Source organism: Gracilinanus agilis, chromosome 2 (genome assembly GCF_016433145.1).
Source record: "Gracilinanus agilis isolate LMUSP501 chromosome 2, AgileGrace, whole genome shotgun sequence".
In the NCBI taxonomy this organism is placed as follows: Eukaryota; Metazoa; Chordata; class Mammalia; order Didelphimorphia; family Didelphidae; genus Gracilinanus; species Gracilinanus agilis.
In genome coordinates, this window is record NC_058131.1 from 58,314,120 (window position 1) to 58,330,771 (window position 16,652).

At 43.5% G+C, this 16,652-nt stretch overlaps 1 protein-coding gene across 1 annotated transcript in view; it reads left to right on the forward strand.

The window, feature by feature from the left end:
• Positions 1 to 1,367: 1,367 nt before the first annotated feature.
• The window catches only part of CIBAR2 (CBY1 interacting BAR domain containing 2), a 197,352-nt gene continuing 182,067 nt past the window's right edge, over positions 1,368 to 16,652 (forward strand). Inside the window, exon 1 of the mRNA XM_044659400.1 lies at positions 1,368 to 1,636. Within this exon, the coding sequence (XP_044515335.1) occupies positions 1,368 to 1,636 (269 nt within the window). The remainder of the gene's footprint in view (positions 1,637 to 16,652) is intronic.

Below are 16,652 nucleotides of genomic sequence, written 5' to 3' on the forward strand. Positions count from 1 at the left end.
CCCGCCCGCTTCCTTAGGCGGAGGCGGGCCGTAGTCTGGGCTGCCCTGGTCCCTGGGGGCCGGGCCTGGGGCGGGCTCAGGCTCGGAGAGGTGGTCTGTGTCAGAGAGGGAAGAGAGGTCCGAGTCGTGCGCCTCCTCCTGGGGGGGGCGGCCACCCCTCCTCGAGCCGCTGCAGCTGCCGCCGCCGGCCCCCTCCCCTTCGTCGTCGTCCTCGTCGTCGTCCTCTTCGCCCTGCTCCAGGGCGTAGGAGAGGTTCCACTCCTGGGGGGCGGCAGCGCGGCGACCCGGAGCGCCCCCGCCCGCCTCGCACTGGTAGGGCCGCTTGAGCCAGTACATGCGCTTCTCCACGGGGGTCCGCGAGCGCTCGAACGCTGCCCACTGCTCGCCCAGGAAGCAGCGGCACACGGCGCACACCAGCACGCAGCCGTCCGCGGGGGACACCTCCCGGGCTCCGGGCGCTGGCTCCTGCTGCTGCAGGAAGGGGAAGAAGGGCTGGGCTTGCAGGCTGCCCCCAGGCCCGGCCGCTCCGGCCACGGCCCCGGCTCCGGCCGCCTCTCCTCCGCGCCCCTGCGCGGGCTGTTTTACCTGCAGCTTCAGCTCCTTGCCGCGGCCGATACCCCCGCCACAGATGAAACACGAGAGCGGGGCAGACGCCGGGCCCCCGCCGCCGCCGCTGCTGGGGGGCTTCTCGGCGCCGCCGCTGCTGCCGCCCCCCGGGGCCGCCGTCCCCAGGCTCTCGCCGCCGGACGCGATGGCTGCCATGAGCCGCTGCTTACGGGAGATCGGGGGCTCCTTCTCCAGCTCGTTCCTCTTGTCCATGGGGCGCTCGGGCGTCCGCCGGGGCAGCAGTCCAGGCTCTCCGCGCCGAGGCAGGCGCCTGCTCCCGGGCTTGGGGCTCTCTCCGTCCTCGGTGGAGCCGCCTCCATGCACCGGGCGAGTGGCCGGGACGCAGCGTCTTTCCCGGCCCGCGCGCGGGGGGCTCCCCGGAGCCAGGGACAATCCGCTTGCAAAAGTTTGTGTCTCCGTGCTTGTGAGTGAGTGTGAGTGTGCGAGCGAGTGTGAGCAGTGGGTTTTCGCTGGGGCCGGCTCCCCCCTCCCCCCGCTCCTCCCTCTCCGTTAGGCTGTGATTGGCGCTGCGGGGAAGGAGCTGATTGCTCTCCTGCTCTGGCCCCGGAGATCCTGGGACGCTTTGGCAATAAATATATCTTTAATGGCTTTTAATCCGCCGGCTCGAGCGCTCCCCGCCGCCGGAGAGTCTGCCTCGCCCCCCTTCCCGGAGCCCGCCCGCTCTTTTATTCCGGCGCGGCGGCTAACTTCGTCCATGTGTGCCCCTCGCAAAGTTTGGCTGCGGGCTGGGCGGCAGCGCCATGGCTATCCTCGCCGGGTCACCACTCCGCTTCCTCCAGGGGCTGGCTGCGGCGTCTCCACGAGGTCAGCGCCAGCCCCCCTCTTCCCCTCTGGGCCCCTGCCGGGCAGCGCTAGCCCGCCCTGCTCCCAGCGCGGGAGGCCCCCGGCGGCCGGGCCAGCTAGAGCGCTCCGTAGATCTGGCAGCCCCCCGGGAAGCGCGGCGCGCACTGAAGCCGCCCGAGCCGCAGCCGCAGCGGCAGCATGTGCTCTCCCCGGAGCCTGCCAAATCGTTTGGTCATTTCAGTTGGTTGGTTGGTTGGGGCGGGGAGGCGCAGGGGGAGGGGGGAAGGGGTGGAATCCCTCCAGCCAGAAACTCGAGGGGAGCCATACCCACAATACAAGAGCCTGGCTCTCTTCTCATCCCCCCCCCCCCTTTATTTTTTATCTATTTTATGTCTAGCCCCAAAGCTTCCCAGAATGATTCATTGGCCCAATTAGGGGCTCCTTCCATCCAGCCCAGCGAAATCTGTCTGAAGGGCCTTCCCCTGGGATCAGCCAAAAATCCATTGCTGGGCAGAGATAGTCTTTAACTAAAGGTCAATGAGGACAGTGAGCAACCAGGTAAAGATGTCCCTGAAGACTTCCACCGGACAGCCTTTGCAAGGGGGCCTGCAATACTGTCCCTTTGCCAAGGAACCAAGGCCAAGATTAAGGATGAAATTACCGCATGCTGTTTAAATGCAGCTTTTCTGGTGGGTTGTGTTTTGGGTTGTTGTTGGTTTTTTTTTTTTTTTTAAACGTACATCTGTTTAAACATTGGAAAGATGCTGAGGGCACCAGAACTCTGGCAGGCCCTAAGGGTGCCTAGTGGGAGTGCAGAGGCTGCTTCAGATTGGGGGCTGAGGTAGTGGGAGGACATCTAGGCCAACCCACTCATCCTACAGAGGGGGAAACTGAGGTCCGAAGAGAAGTGATTTCTTTGGTCAAGGTCATTCAGCTAGGAAGCAGCAATCACAACTTGGACCCAGTTGAGAATTCTTCCTACCATACTGCAGAGTATGGGTCATCAGAATGAATACCAAATACAGACAAACCAAGCCAAAAAATAAAAATAAAAACTTAAGAGGCAAAAATTTTAATTTGTGATTTGTTTTTAAAGTTCATATTTTTAAGTATGATTAAACTAAGGCTACAGGAGGTGGCCCAGTAGATACAGGGGTGGGTTTGGCATCAGGAAGATTGAAGTTCAAATCCAGCCTCAGATTCTGATGAGCTGTGTGACCCTAGACAAGTCACTTAACTTATACTAGCCTCAGTTTCTGCATCTGTAAAATGGGAATAATAATAACACTTATCTCCCAGGATAACAGAATGAGGATAAAAGGAGATCACATGTAAAGTACTTTGTAATTGTAAATGCTATTATTGTTCATTGTTTGTTTTTTTAAGTTTATTTGAGTTGCCTTAGTTGGATGAATGAAAATAATATCCTTTATGGTTATGTTCTCCTTGAAAAGTTTAAATTATGATGTCTTAAGATCTCTTCCAACTCTCTGATTCTGTGATTTAAAAATAGTATCGGCAGATTTTTATTCAATCTAGTGTAATGGGAAGAACACTGAAGAGGTAGTTGGAAGTCTTGGGGTTTTCTTGGCAAAAATGCCCCTTGAGAGGGGACAATACCACTCTAAGAAACCCTGAAAGCTTCAGAACCTGGATGATTTTGAAAATATTCCAAGAAGGGATCTGAGCAGAATGGTTAGGTAGCACAATGGATAGAGAGCCAAGCCTGGAATCAGGAGGACCTGGGTTCAAATATGACCTCAGACACTTTCTAGCTGCGTAAGTCACTTAATCTCCATTGCCTAGCCCTTACCATTCTTCGGCCTTGGAACCAATACTCAATATAATTCTAAGACAGGAAGTAAGGGTTTAAAAAAAAAAAGACCATCTGAGAATGTGACCCTGGACAAGTCACTTAACCCCAACTGACTAGCCCTCTCTTCAGTCTTAGAAATGATACTAAAAAGGTAGGGGTTTAAGGGGGGGGGGGGAAAGGAGGAGGAGGAGGAATTTTCACACTCCAAAAGCATTCAGGCTAGCAAGAATTTTAAGGATGTGATAGGCATATACCAGAAAGGTTTGCACATGAATCCATTGAAAGGCAAGCACCCCTGCCTTCCCCCTTTTTTTCAACGGACCTCCTAATTTATAGTATTGCTTCATCTATTTTGGAGTCCCTAGGGCCAACAGTTTCTTCTTAATTCATCTTATTAATAACATCTTATTAATTCCCTTCTGTCCAGCAGGTCTGTTCGAAGCCTCTTTCTCAGCTTTACTCTGTCTTGGCTCTATGACCTATGTGATCCCTTGTTTTGTGTCTTCTCTCTCTTATAAAATAATATGGGAGGGAGGGAATGGAAGAAGAGAGAAAGGAGGGAAAAGGGAGAGAAATGAAGGGAGGAAGGGAAGAAAGGAGAGAGAGATGACAGTAATAATAGCCATCCAACAATAGCCTCAGTTTCCTCACTTGTAAAATGAGAAAGATGGACTAGAGTCCTTTCCCAACTGTAGATCTAGGATTTTCTGCTCTCTTTATTTCACATTATGGTTTACAAAACACTTTACCTAAATTATTTCATCCAATCCTCCCAACCACTCCACGAAGAAGGTAAAGTGTATGCCATAATCTCTCTTTTATAAAGATGAGAAAAATAAGGTCTAAGGCGGCTAAGACACAACTAGGTAAGTGTCAAAGATGGGATTTGAACCCAAAGATGGGGACTCTAAATCCTTACTCGATTTCCCACTGCATGAAGACCCAGGATGAAAGAAAAGAACTCCTGCCCCTAGGCACAGGCAGAAATGCAGCAGAGCAGCAACATTTTCTCCCAAAGGAATGTCAGCTGGAGGGGGATGGGGTCTCTGGCTCTTTCAGTGCCTGGAAATGGGAAGAAACATGCAAGCTGCCTCTCATGGGGAAGCTGTCTTCCCTTTGCACTCACAAAGCACTTTGTTCTCTATCCCCACTAATTCCGTTACTGTGTATTGTACTTACTGAAGAATATAGCTTATCCCCTTTTGGGACTACAGACTCTGTAAGGTTGCAGCCTACCCCACAGAATTATGGGTAATGATTTCATATTTCTTTTTCTTTTTTTTTTTTTTAAACCCTTACTTCCTTCTTAGAATCAATACTCTGTATTGGTTCCAGGGCAGAAGAGTGGTAAGGGCCAGGGGCAATGGGGGTTAAGTGACTTGCCCAGGGTCACACAGCTGTGTCTGAAGTGAGATTTAAACCCAGGACCTTCCATCTCCAAGCCTGGCTCTCTATCCACTGAGCCACTCAGCTAGCCCCCAAAGCTCATATGTTACTATAACGATTTTAAAGTTTACATACTTGTTTCACATCAACCTCAACATCAAGTTGGTAGATAGGCAATATTCTTATATCTATATTTCAGATAGGGCAACTGCAGCTCAAAATTTAACTGAACCACCCATGATCAAATGACTAATTAATGTCTGAAGTAGAATTTGAATCCAAGTCTCCTGAATACCAATTCAGCTTCTTTGTTACTATGTTAAATCACTTCTCAGACCTTCAAGTATTATCAGCTATTATTATAATGAGGCCAGAGTCCAGGGCTTCTTTAAACTTTATATCTCTTTAATCCCCCATGCACTTAATAAATGTTTGTTGAATTGAATTATTTATCTTATTTTGTGTCTTAAATTGTGCTAAGAAAGGGCCACGATTCCGGTCAAGAAATAAAACTCCCCTGAAGTCATTCATCCCTGGGATCCCCAGTTAGAGTCCTCTCACAGCCAGGCACACAGTAACACAGAGGATGCCTCTCTACATATACATTGAATAGACCTTCTTGGTACATAGTTATTGCCATGTTGGCTCCCCCGTTAACATGTGAGTACCTTGAAACCAACAGTCATGTTCTGGCCTTTTTAAAATATCTTCAATGCTTGGCCCAGTGCCTGGTGTGTAGTAAGTGATTAATAGATGCTTGTTGACTAAAGAACATTAATAAATGTTTTCACATCTTCCTTCCTTTCCTTCTTTCCTTCCTTCCCTCCTTTCTCCTTTTCTTCTTTTCCTTCCTTCCTCCCTTTCTTCCTCTCTTCTTTCCTTCTTTCTTCCCCCTTTTCCTCCCCTCTTACTTCCCTTTTTTCTCTTCCTCCTTTTCTTCCCCTCTTTCCTTTCTTCTTCCCTCACTTCCTTTCTTCCTACTTTATCTCCATCCTTCCCTCCTTTTTCTCTTCCTACTTTCCTCTTTTTGCTCTATCCTTCCTTTCTTCCCTTCCTCCCTTCATTTCTCTCCCTTTCCCTCCTCTCTCTTCTTCCATTCCCTCCCTCCTATCTTTTCTTCTTCCTTTCCCCCTCCTTCCCACGTTTCTTTCCCTTTTTCCTTTCTTTTCCTCCTCCTTTTGTTCTCTTTCCTTTCCTTCCTTCCTTCTTTTATCTCCTTTCCCCTCCTTTCTCTCTTCTTCCATTCCCTCCCTTCCTTTCTTCCTCCCAACCCCCTCTTTTCCTTCCTTCCTCCCTCCTTTCCTTCTTTCCTCCCTTCCTTCCTCTTCTCCCTTCTTCCTCTTTTCCCTCCTCCTTTCCTTCCTTCCTCTTTCCTTCCTTCTTTTCTCACTCTCTTCCTCCCTCCCTCTTTCCCTTCCTTCCCCTCTCTGCCTCTTCCTTCCTTCCTCTTTTCCTTCCTCCCTCCCTTCCTTCTTCCCTCCTCCCTTCCTTTCTTCCTTCTTTCCTTCCTTTCTTCCCTTCTTCCTTCCATCCATCTTTTCTTATGATTTAGAATCCACTTGTCAGCCTAGCACTGTAGCATTATAGAAAGAATAAAAAGATGTGTTCAGAATCCCAAGATATATAACAGCAAAAAGAAATTCAAAATCATTTAGACCAGGAATTCATAATCTTGTTTGTGTCATGGAACTCTTTGGCACGCTGAGAAAGTCTAGGAACCCCTTCTTTAAAAAAATAGTTTTAAATAATTGAAGGAAGGAAATGCTAAATTTCTGTCTGATTTTCATAAAAATGGAATTTTTCCCCCCATTTAAGTTCGTGACCTTCTGAAACTTATCCATTGGCCCTGCTGGGGTCTGTCCATCCTAGGTTAAAAACCCTACAGTGTAGACCTTTATTTTACATAGAAACTGGGTTCCAGAGAAAAGCAGTGATGCTGTTAGTTCTGGCTCCTGACTAGTAAGGAACGAGGACAGCATTCCAACTCAGGCCAACTCCCTCCCAATCTAGCAGGCTTTCCATTATATCATGTTGTCTTCTCCAAACCAAGATGATTTGAGAAGACATGCATAAACGAAATAGGCCATTTCACGTGCAAACTGACCAGGGTAGGAGATTGGATTCATTAGTGTTAAGGTAAACATATAATCAGTCCCTTAGCTTACCTCCTTGGTCTATCATTTAAGCCCCATCCCCACCCCAATGGTCCAGCACCAACCAGAACTACTCTCTCTCTTTTCGGAATCCTCACATTACTTTGATCTACTTTGTAAATAGACTTCAGCTTTTCCCTCTGATCTTAGGTAGAATTTGGGGATGTTCACCCCTTGACTTCCTTTATTATGTAACAATGTTTAATAGAATTTTTTACGTTTTTGACTTACTTTCTTGCAAGGCTGTAGTTTTTTTGTAGTATTTTGTTTTCTTTAGATCTAGAACTTGATACATTCAGCACAAATCCATCCAAAAACAGGAATGTCAAGAAAATAATACAGGATGTACCAAAAGTTTTAGTGCAATTTTAAGCTATAAAAACTTTAAAAGGAGTGGTGGCTCAGTAGCTCAGTGGATAGAGAGCCAAGCCTAGAGATGGGATGACCTACAGTCAAATTTGGCCTCAAACACTTCTTAGCTGTGTGACCCTAGACTAGTCACGTAACCATGATTACCTAGCCCTTACCACTCTTCTGCCTAAAAATGGATACTTATTATTGACTCTAAGGCTGAAGGTAAAGGGTTTTTTTATAAATGCTGCAAACTAACTCCCTCACATTTCTCTTCTTTATTATTTCTTCTCTATTTGTAAATAAATTTCTGACTCGAGGTATAATAAATATTGGCGACCACATAACTTCATAAAATTATTGTCCAACCATTAAGTTTAACCCTTACATCAGTTTGAAAAGATCTTATGAAAGACTAAATGATTTGGACTCAAAACCTGTCAACAGAATGGGCTTTTCCTTAACATGGTTAGTAATAAGTAACATGATAAATAATAAGTAACATGGTAAGTAAGTAATATAAAATGTATATATATTTAAAACCAAGTACCATGGCAGGAATCAAGCTGACCTGGATTCAAATCTGGCCTCAGATACTTCCTATCTGTGTGATCCTGGACAAATCACTTAATCCTAATTACCTAGCCTTTATTGCTCTTCTGTCTTAGAATTACACCAAGATGGGAAGTAAGGGTTTAACAAATAAAATAAAATAGGAACAAGAGTAATATTCAATAACGATAAACTAAAGCATTTCCCAGAAAGATCAGAAGTTAAAGAAAGACGTCTCTACTGCTACTTGATATAGTCATCCAGTCAATAAACATCTCTTGGGAGCATGCTATGGGGTAGGCACTGTACTCTACAGCTAAAAATGCTAGCTGTGGCCATTACCCTCCCTCACCCCCCAAATATCAGGGGAAAGGTGAAGAAGAAATAAAATAATCCCTTTTTGCCAATGATATGATGGTATACTTAGGAGAACTCTAGAGAAACAGTTAAAATGAATTGAAATAATTTCAGTACAACTGTGGGATCTTAAATAAATCCAAACACATCACCATGTTACCAACAAAACAGGAAGAGATAGAAAAAATCCACTTAAAATAGATATCAAATGTATAAAATGTTTGGGAGTCTACCTACCAAGACCCACAAAGGGACCATGTGAATATATCCACAAAATAGTCTTTAGCAAAATAAATAAAAGAACCAAATAATTAAAGAAATATTAACTGCTGACGGATAAGCCAGTCTAATATATTAAAAATGGCAATACTACCCAAATAACATATTTAATGCTTTAATTACCAAACTACCAAAGGATTATTTTATTTTTATTTTTAAGGGCTTTTTTGCTTTAAGAAAAAAAGAATTTTATTGTCAGAAATTTATATTACCTCAATCTTTAGGGTGCAAAATTTAAAGATAAAAATTTAAATGGGAAAGCACTACTGCTATATTTGGCATAATTGCAAAAGAACTTACACATTTTGGACTTTGTATTGAAAGATGACGATGCCTTAGCACATCTTAGATATTTGGCCCAGGGATTCATAGCTGAGATTCATGAAAACCTAGAGTCAGATGTATTGAATGACATCTCAGTTTTTCATGGTAGCAAGGATGATAGACAACATTATCCTGTGTCTACCTCCAGACAACTACTTTATAGAGCTAGTTACAAAAGTAAAATTAATTTGGAGGGGAAAAAGGTTATGAATTTTGAAAAAAATGATGGCGTGGGAGGGAAACTGGGAAGGAAGGAGGCCTAACAGTTATTATATCTCAAGATACATTGTTAAGTCATACTCAATAAAATGATTCGGTGCTGATTAAGAAATAAAGAGGTAAGGGGGCAGCTGGTTGGCTCAGTGGATAGAGAGCCAGGCCTAAAGTCAGGAGGTCAGCCCTGGGCAAGTCACTTAACCCCAGTTACCTGGCCCTTGGTGCTCTTCTGCCTTAGAACCAATATGTAACATTGATTCAGAGGTAGAAGGTAAAAGGAAGGAAGGAAGGAAGGAGTTGGCCAGTGGAACAAATCAGGTACACAAATGCAGGAACCTATCATTTTTATCAATCCAAAGACTTTAGCTATTGGAGTAAGAAGTCATTATGGCACTGCTAGAAAAACTGAGAAGCGATCCTGCAAAAATTGGTATAGAGTGTAGACCAACATTTCACACTATACCAAGAAAAGCTCCAAATAGATGAATGACCTATATATAAAAGCTGATATCCTAAGCAAATTAGAGGCATAGGGAAGGATTTTTCAGGTCTATGGATAAGGGAACCCTTTTTTGCCCTCACAATTAATTTTGTTATTTTTACCAGCTCTATAAAGTAATCCTTTGGTAGTTTGATTATTATAGCCCTGGATAAATAAACTAATTTGGGTAGTAGTGTCAACCACACGAGGAATAGAGAGGATCACAGAAGAATGAAATTTGATTTTGATTACATTAAATTTAAAAAATTTATACAAAGCCAATATACCTAAAATTCAAATGGAAGCTGGTAACTATGGGGGAGGGAGAATATTTGAGTAAGTTTTTCTAACAAGGGTGTAATTTCTAAGATATATAAGGAACTGATTCAATGATAATTGGAAAAAAACAATTTTCTAAGTAGCTAAATGAAAGTTCTAAGTAGCTATATGAAAAATGCTCCAAGGGGGTATATAATAGCTAGGTGACTCAGTGAATAGAGAACAAGATGAGGAGATGGGAGGTACTGGGTTCAAATCTGGATTCAGACTCTTCTCTGTGTGACCCTGGGCAAGTCACTTAACCCCCATTGCCTAGTCCTTATCACTCTTCTGCCTTGGAACCAATGCACAGAAGTGATTCTAAGATGGAAGATAAGGATTTAAGAAATAAAGAAAATTTTTAAAAATAAAGAAAAATTGGGGGCAGCTGGGTACCTCAGTGGAGTGAGAGTCAGGCCTAGAGACAGGAGGTCCTAGGTTCAAACCCGGCCTCAGACACTTCCCAGCTGTGTGACCCTGGGCAAGTCACTTGACCCCCATTGCCCACCCTTACCAATCTTCCACCTATGAGACAATACACCGAAGTACAAGGGTTTAAAAAAAAATAAAGAAAAATTTATGAAACGAAGGCAACTAGGTGACTCAGTGGCCTTAGAATCAGGAAGATTCAGCTTTCTGAGTTCAAATCTGGCCTCAGTCACTTAATAGCTGTTACCTGAACAAGCCACTTAACCCTGTTTGTCTCAATTAAAAAAACAAAACTAAAGCAACTCTGAGAGTCCACCTACACACATCAGATTTGTAAAGTTAAAAAAGGAAAATTACCAAAGTTGAAGGAACTGCAAGAAAATAGGCATATTAGTATACTCTTGGTCGAACCATTCTAGAAAGAAATTTGGAACTATTCCCCCAAAGTCACTCAATTATGTGTGCCTTTTGACCCAGTGATATCATTATTAGACCTATACCCAAACAGATCAAAGAGGATGATGGTCTATATGTACATCAATTTTTTAAACCCTTATTTTCTTCCTTAAAATTAGTACCATGCATCCTCCTTAAGAATAGGAACCAAACTTTATCCTTATTGTGTCCTCCTTAATGCCCAGCAGTAGTTGGGTCACTATTGGTATAGTAGAAAGAATGAGGGATTTGGCTATCAGCTCTGACATATATTGTCTGAGCCTCAGTTTCTCTATTTTTTTAACCTTTTATCTTCTGTCTTAGAATCAGTACCGCATATTGATTCCAAGGCAGAAGAGCAGTAAGGGCTAGGCAATAGGGACTAAGGGACTTTCCCAAGGTCACCCAACCAGGATGTGTCTGAGGCCAGTTTTGAACCCAGAACCGTCTATCTCTAAACCTGGCTCTCTACACACTGAGCCACCTGGCTTCTTCTGTTGCTATTTATAGTAGTTCTTTTGGTGGTAGCAAAAGTCTGAAAATAAAGGGGATGCCCATCAATTGGAGAGAAACCAACAAAATTTTGGATAAGAATGTAATAGAATGCCGTGGTGCCATTAGGTTGACGGAAGAGATGGTTTCAGTGAAACCTTGAGACCTGTATGACCCAATGAAGTGAGCAGTATATGGACAACAATTAATATAATAGACATCATAAAAATAAACAATTTGGAAAGACTTGAGAGCTTTGATGAATGTAATGACCAACCATGACTAAAGAGTACCAATGGGGCTACTCACCTCCAGAAAGAAAAGTGATGAACTCAGGTCACAGAACAAGCTATATTTTGGGCTATGACCAATGTTGGGAATTTGTTTTGCTTGACTCTGCATAGTTTTGTGTATTTTCCTTTATTTATTTTTCTCCCCCAGGGTTAGTGGAGAGGTTCAGAGCAACTAGGTGGTGCAGTAGTTAAAGTTCCAGGAAGATCTGAGTTCAAATTCAACCTCAGACACTAGCTATGTGACCCTGGGCAAGTCACTTCTTCCTGTTGGCCTCAGTTTCCTCTTCTGTAAAATGAGCTGGAGGATGAAGTGGCAAACCACTACAGTATCCTTGCCAAGAAAATCCCAAATGGAGTCACCAAGAGTCAGACATGACTGAAAAGGTAAACAACAGTAGGAGATTAGAAGAGAGGAGAAAATCTCTCGTTTAATTACCATAGGCAATTCTCTAAGACTCTAATTTGTAGAGAAGATACCCACCTCTTCTGGTAGAGAGAGCTTCTAACCCTCTTACAATAAGATCACAAGTCTACTAGTCTCTGTCCCTAATATTATCACTTTTTTAAAAACCTGAAATCTTGTCCCTCCTAAGATCTTGGTCTATTCTTTCTCCCTTTATGACTCTCTCCATTTTCATCTGTAAACGGAAAGAGATTCAATAATTTCTAAAGTTGTTTTTTTTTTCTAGATCCAATGTTCTCCGATTTTAATTCTCTGATTTGACTTCCTTCTTTATCTCCCACCTTGGCTATCCAGCCTATAGGACAGGCTCTATATTTGCTTTTAGTTCTGTGGTTTTGAAATCTGCCACAGGTTGTCATGGCTCAGTAGCTTACAGTGTGTTAACAAGGCATTTTTTAAGGATTGAAGACGCTCTGGTTTGCAATCTGCTCCGTCTCAGATTTTAGCTGCTAGGAGAAAGGGAAAAGATGGGAGGCAAGGTCCTTCTTTCAGTAATCCTCAGTGAAGGTCCCAGAGGCTATTTGGGGTGAATGGTAGATCCTAGTACCAGATCCTCTACTCACCTCTGGGAGCTTGCTCCTTTGGAGGAGCATGGTCAGATGACTTCACTGGTCCGTCAGAGGCATTGCTGACAGATCCTCCCTTTTCATACATTTTTCCCCACTCCTCCTCCACAAAAACATTCTTGATCTTATCCCCAGGGAGGATGATGAAGGTCAGTAGGGAAAATCATGTTTTAGGACAACACCACCAGGGAGAAACACAGCAGGTGAGAAATTAGTTTTTAACATCTGAGAACTAGAAGGGACAAAAAAGGGTCTTAGGATGTAGAATGTCTGAGCTAGAAGATACCTTAGACTGTGAATGTCAGAGCCAGGAGAGACCTCAGAACACATCAGAGCTGAAGAGACTTTAGAACATGGAATGTCAAAGCTGAAAGGACTTTAGAACATAGAATGTCAGACTTAGGAAGGACCTTAGAACATGGAATGTCAGAGCTAGGAGGGACCTTAGAACATAGAATGTCAGAGATAGGAGGGACCTTAGAACATAGAATGTCAGAGCTAGGAGGGACCTTAGAACATGGAATATCAGAGATAGGAGGGACCTTAGAACATAGAATGTCAGAGCTAGGAGGGACCTTAGAACATGGAATGTCAGAGTTAGGAGGGACCTTAGAACATAGAATGTTAGACGAATCTTAGAACAGAGACTATCTCTTGTTGGGGGCAGAGATTTAGGAGGTAGAATCTAAGTACTAGGAGCACTTTAGATATCACAAACTAAGACTTAGATTTCATAGATTTGGAGCTGAAAGGAGCCTTAGAACCCAGAATGCTAGAGCTAGAAGAGACCTTGCTTGGAACACAGAAGGTCAGAGTTGGGAGAGACCTTGGAACATAACATGTAGGTGAGATTCCCAGTTTAGGGTTCTACACAGCACTTAACAAGAGGGCAAAATAAGAATTAAAAAATTCATTTGCATTTTTGTAAGATTTATTAAATTAGTCTGAAGTCTCAGGGTCCCTGGGATCTTTAATCCATCTCTTTTCCCGCATCTGGCCTTCAGTTTTCTCATCTATAAAACAGAGCTGGGCTACACGATCTCTAAGGTGTCCTTCAGCCCATTCTATAACTGTTGGTTCTATGATCTAAGCACCTCCTCCCACCCCCAAGCGTGCATTCATAAAGCACGAACAGTCTGCAATGCACTTTACATACATAATTCGATCCAGCCTTCTCATCAGCCCTGGGGATAAGCGGTGCAAATGTTATTACCTCTATGTTATGGAGAAGGGAACTGGGGCCTATTGAGGCCTCAAGGATCACACAGCCAGAGCCAGGACTGTAACCCAGGTGGTGAAAAAGTTGGTAGAGTGCTGAGTTTGGAGTCAGGAAAACCTGAGTTCAAACCCAGCCTCGCATGCTTACTAGCTATGTGACCCTGGGCAAGTCACTGTCTCCCTTGGTTTCCTCAAGAGTAAAATGAAGATGAATAAAAGCACCTATTTCCTAGGGCTTTTGTGAAGATCAAATGAGCTAATATTTGTAGGAAAAATGCTTAACACAATGCCTGGCACACAGTAGGCACTATGTAAATGCTTATAGCCCGCCAACTCCACCCATCATGCTGGTGCATATAATATTTTCTTTGCTTTAAAAAAAATTCTGAACCCTTACTTTCTGTATTAGTAACAACTCTAAGGCAGAAGGACAAGGACTAGGCACATGGGATTCAGGGACTTGCCCAGGGTGGCACGGCTAGGAAGTGTCTGAGGACAGATTTGAAGCCAGGTTCTCCTGACTCCAGGCCTGGTGATCTATCCACTGTGTCAACTTGCTGCCCTTAATATTTTTCAGTGAGGAAATACTGAAGTCCCTTTGTGTAAAGACATTTAAATGAGACCTGAGAATATATCTAGAGGCAGCCACCTGGAACCCATCCTGAGCTAGCCTTCACATTTAACCATCCCATTCCCAGGCTTAGACCCAGCCCCTGAGCAATCCTAAAATCCTTCCTTGCTCCCTGTTAACCTCTAACTATAAAGAAGAAAGATTAGGGGACAGCAGACCAGTTCCCATCTCCAGATGCCCCTGGCCTGCTCTGTCTTAATTCCTCGGATATTACCATAAGCTTATGGGACTTTTAAAAAACCCTTGTGATATACAGTCACAAGGGCTGACCTGACATTTGGAGATAGTAGGAGAAACGTTCATCATAAATCTTTAATGCGGCCCAAAGGCTCCCTCTGGGTGTGCATCCAAGCAGATCCCTGATTTGCAGAGACCTGAACCAAAAGGCCTTTTCCAGGAGCTCACAGAAGCCTGCTCTTACTGGCCTCATATTGTGAATGATTGAAGCTATTCTTCTGTCACTGATAACAACAGAGTGCCTCTATTGTAAATTCCCCACCATCTTCCTTTTGTCCATTTGAACCCTCTCCTTTTTCTTGGAAGAAGTGAAAGAGACCCAGGGTTTGGAAACAAGTCTCCCCTCTGACACTTACTAGCTGTGTGATTATGAGCAAGTCATTTAAACTTTTTGAGCCTCAGTTTCCTCATCTGAAAACTGAGGGGATTGGGTTTGTGGGCCTCCAAAATTCCTTCCAGCTCTTTGGTCATGATGATCATACAGATGATGTCCAAGTCCATATATCAAGTCCCCAAAGTCCTTTGTGCCCACTTCTTTTTCTCTCTGGAGATCCTAATCTGTATCATTAATTGCTGACTGGATTTCTCTCCCTGATGTTTCATTGGCATCTCAAGCTCACCCCTGGCCTCCTCCAAAATTTCCTATTTCAGGTCAGGATGCCATCTTCCTTCTGTGCAGGACCACAATCTTAATGTCTATCCCTGACTCTTTCCCTTCTCTCTTATCTCACCTCCAGTCAGTTGCTAAGTCTTGTTCTTTCTATGTCTACAAGATCTTTTAGATCAAACTCATCCCCTCCAGGGCATCGAGGGGGTGAAGTAGGTAAGTAACTCTATCCACTGGGCTTCTTCCTTGCCTCAATAACATAGAGTTGGTTGTTTAGTCATTTTTCAGTCGTGTTTGACTCTTGTGACCCCATTTGGGGTTTTCTTGGCAAAGATACTGGAGCGGCTTGCGATTTCTTTCTCATTTTATAAATGAGGACACTGAATCAGACAGGGTTAAATGACTTGTCCACAGTCTATAAAGCTAGTAAGTCTCTGAGGCTGAATTTGAACGCACAAAGATGAACTTTCCTGATTCCAGAACTGGTGCTGTCTGTACCCACTATGCCACATAAATAGATGTGAAGAGTACTGGAACACACTGACCACCGATGGGGCCAAGAAAGGTATCGAAAAGGAGGTGGTTGATTACAGAGCTGAGTCTTGAAGGAAGCCCTGATTATGAAGGGGCAAAGTTGAGGAGATGGTGTATCCTAAACATGAGGGACAGCCTGAGCAAAGGGATAAAGTCAGGAGATGGAATCCTGTTTGCACTCTAAATTCTGAGAATAAGTCCTATTTAGTTTGAATGAAGTTAGGAGACAGTCTACAGCCAAATGTAGGTGGTTTTAAATGCTGAAGAGTTTGTATTTTATCTTAAAGGTAATAGGGAGCCACAGAAAATGTTTTGATCAAACCTGTGGCACTGGAAGATTATTTTTGGCAAATGTATGTATTCATCAATGGAGGAGGCAGAGACTGGTCAGGAACACTCAATAGAAGCCAAATTTCTTTTTATTATATTTTTTGTTCAAAGATATTTTGTTTTCCCAATTACATGTAATGACAATTTTCAACATATGTTTCCTGAAATAATAAGATCCAAATTGTCTTCCTCCCTCCCTTCCCTTCACATTTTTATGCACTTAGCACAGTGCCTGGCGGATAGTAGGTATGTGAACAGATGTGTGTTCTCTTCCTTTCCCTCCCTGCCCCTTTTATTTATTTTGTATACATCTTGTGTTTACTTATTGATGTACATATTATACGCAGTACCCTAGAAGAATGTAAGCTCTGTGGGGGCAGAAACTATTCTGTTTTTGTCTTTGAATCCTTATTGGTTAGCACATAATAAGTGCTTTAACTCATAGCAATGGCTTTTATTCCCCACTTTTATTTATATTGTATGCATTTTGTATTTATTTATCATTGTACTTGTTGTTCACTGTGCTGTAGGAAAATGTAAGCTCTCAGAACGCAGGAACTGTTCTATTTTTGTCTGTAACTCAGGACTTAGCACATAGAAGGTGCTTTAACACATGCTTATTCCATCCTCCTCCCTTTTATTTTATTGTATGAATTTGTATTTATTTATCAATGTATATGTTGTATACGGTTCACTAGGAGAATGCAAACTCTTTGACAGTAGGAGCTGTTCCATTTTCATCTGTTACCCCAGTGCCTAGCACATAGTAGGCTC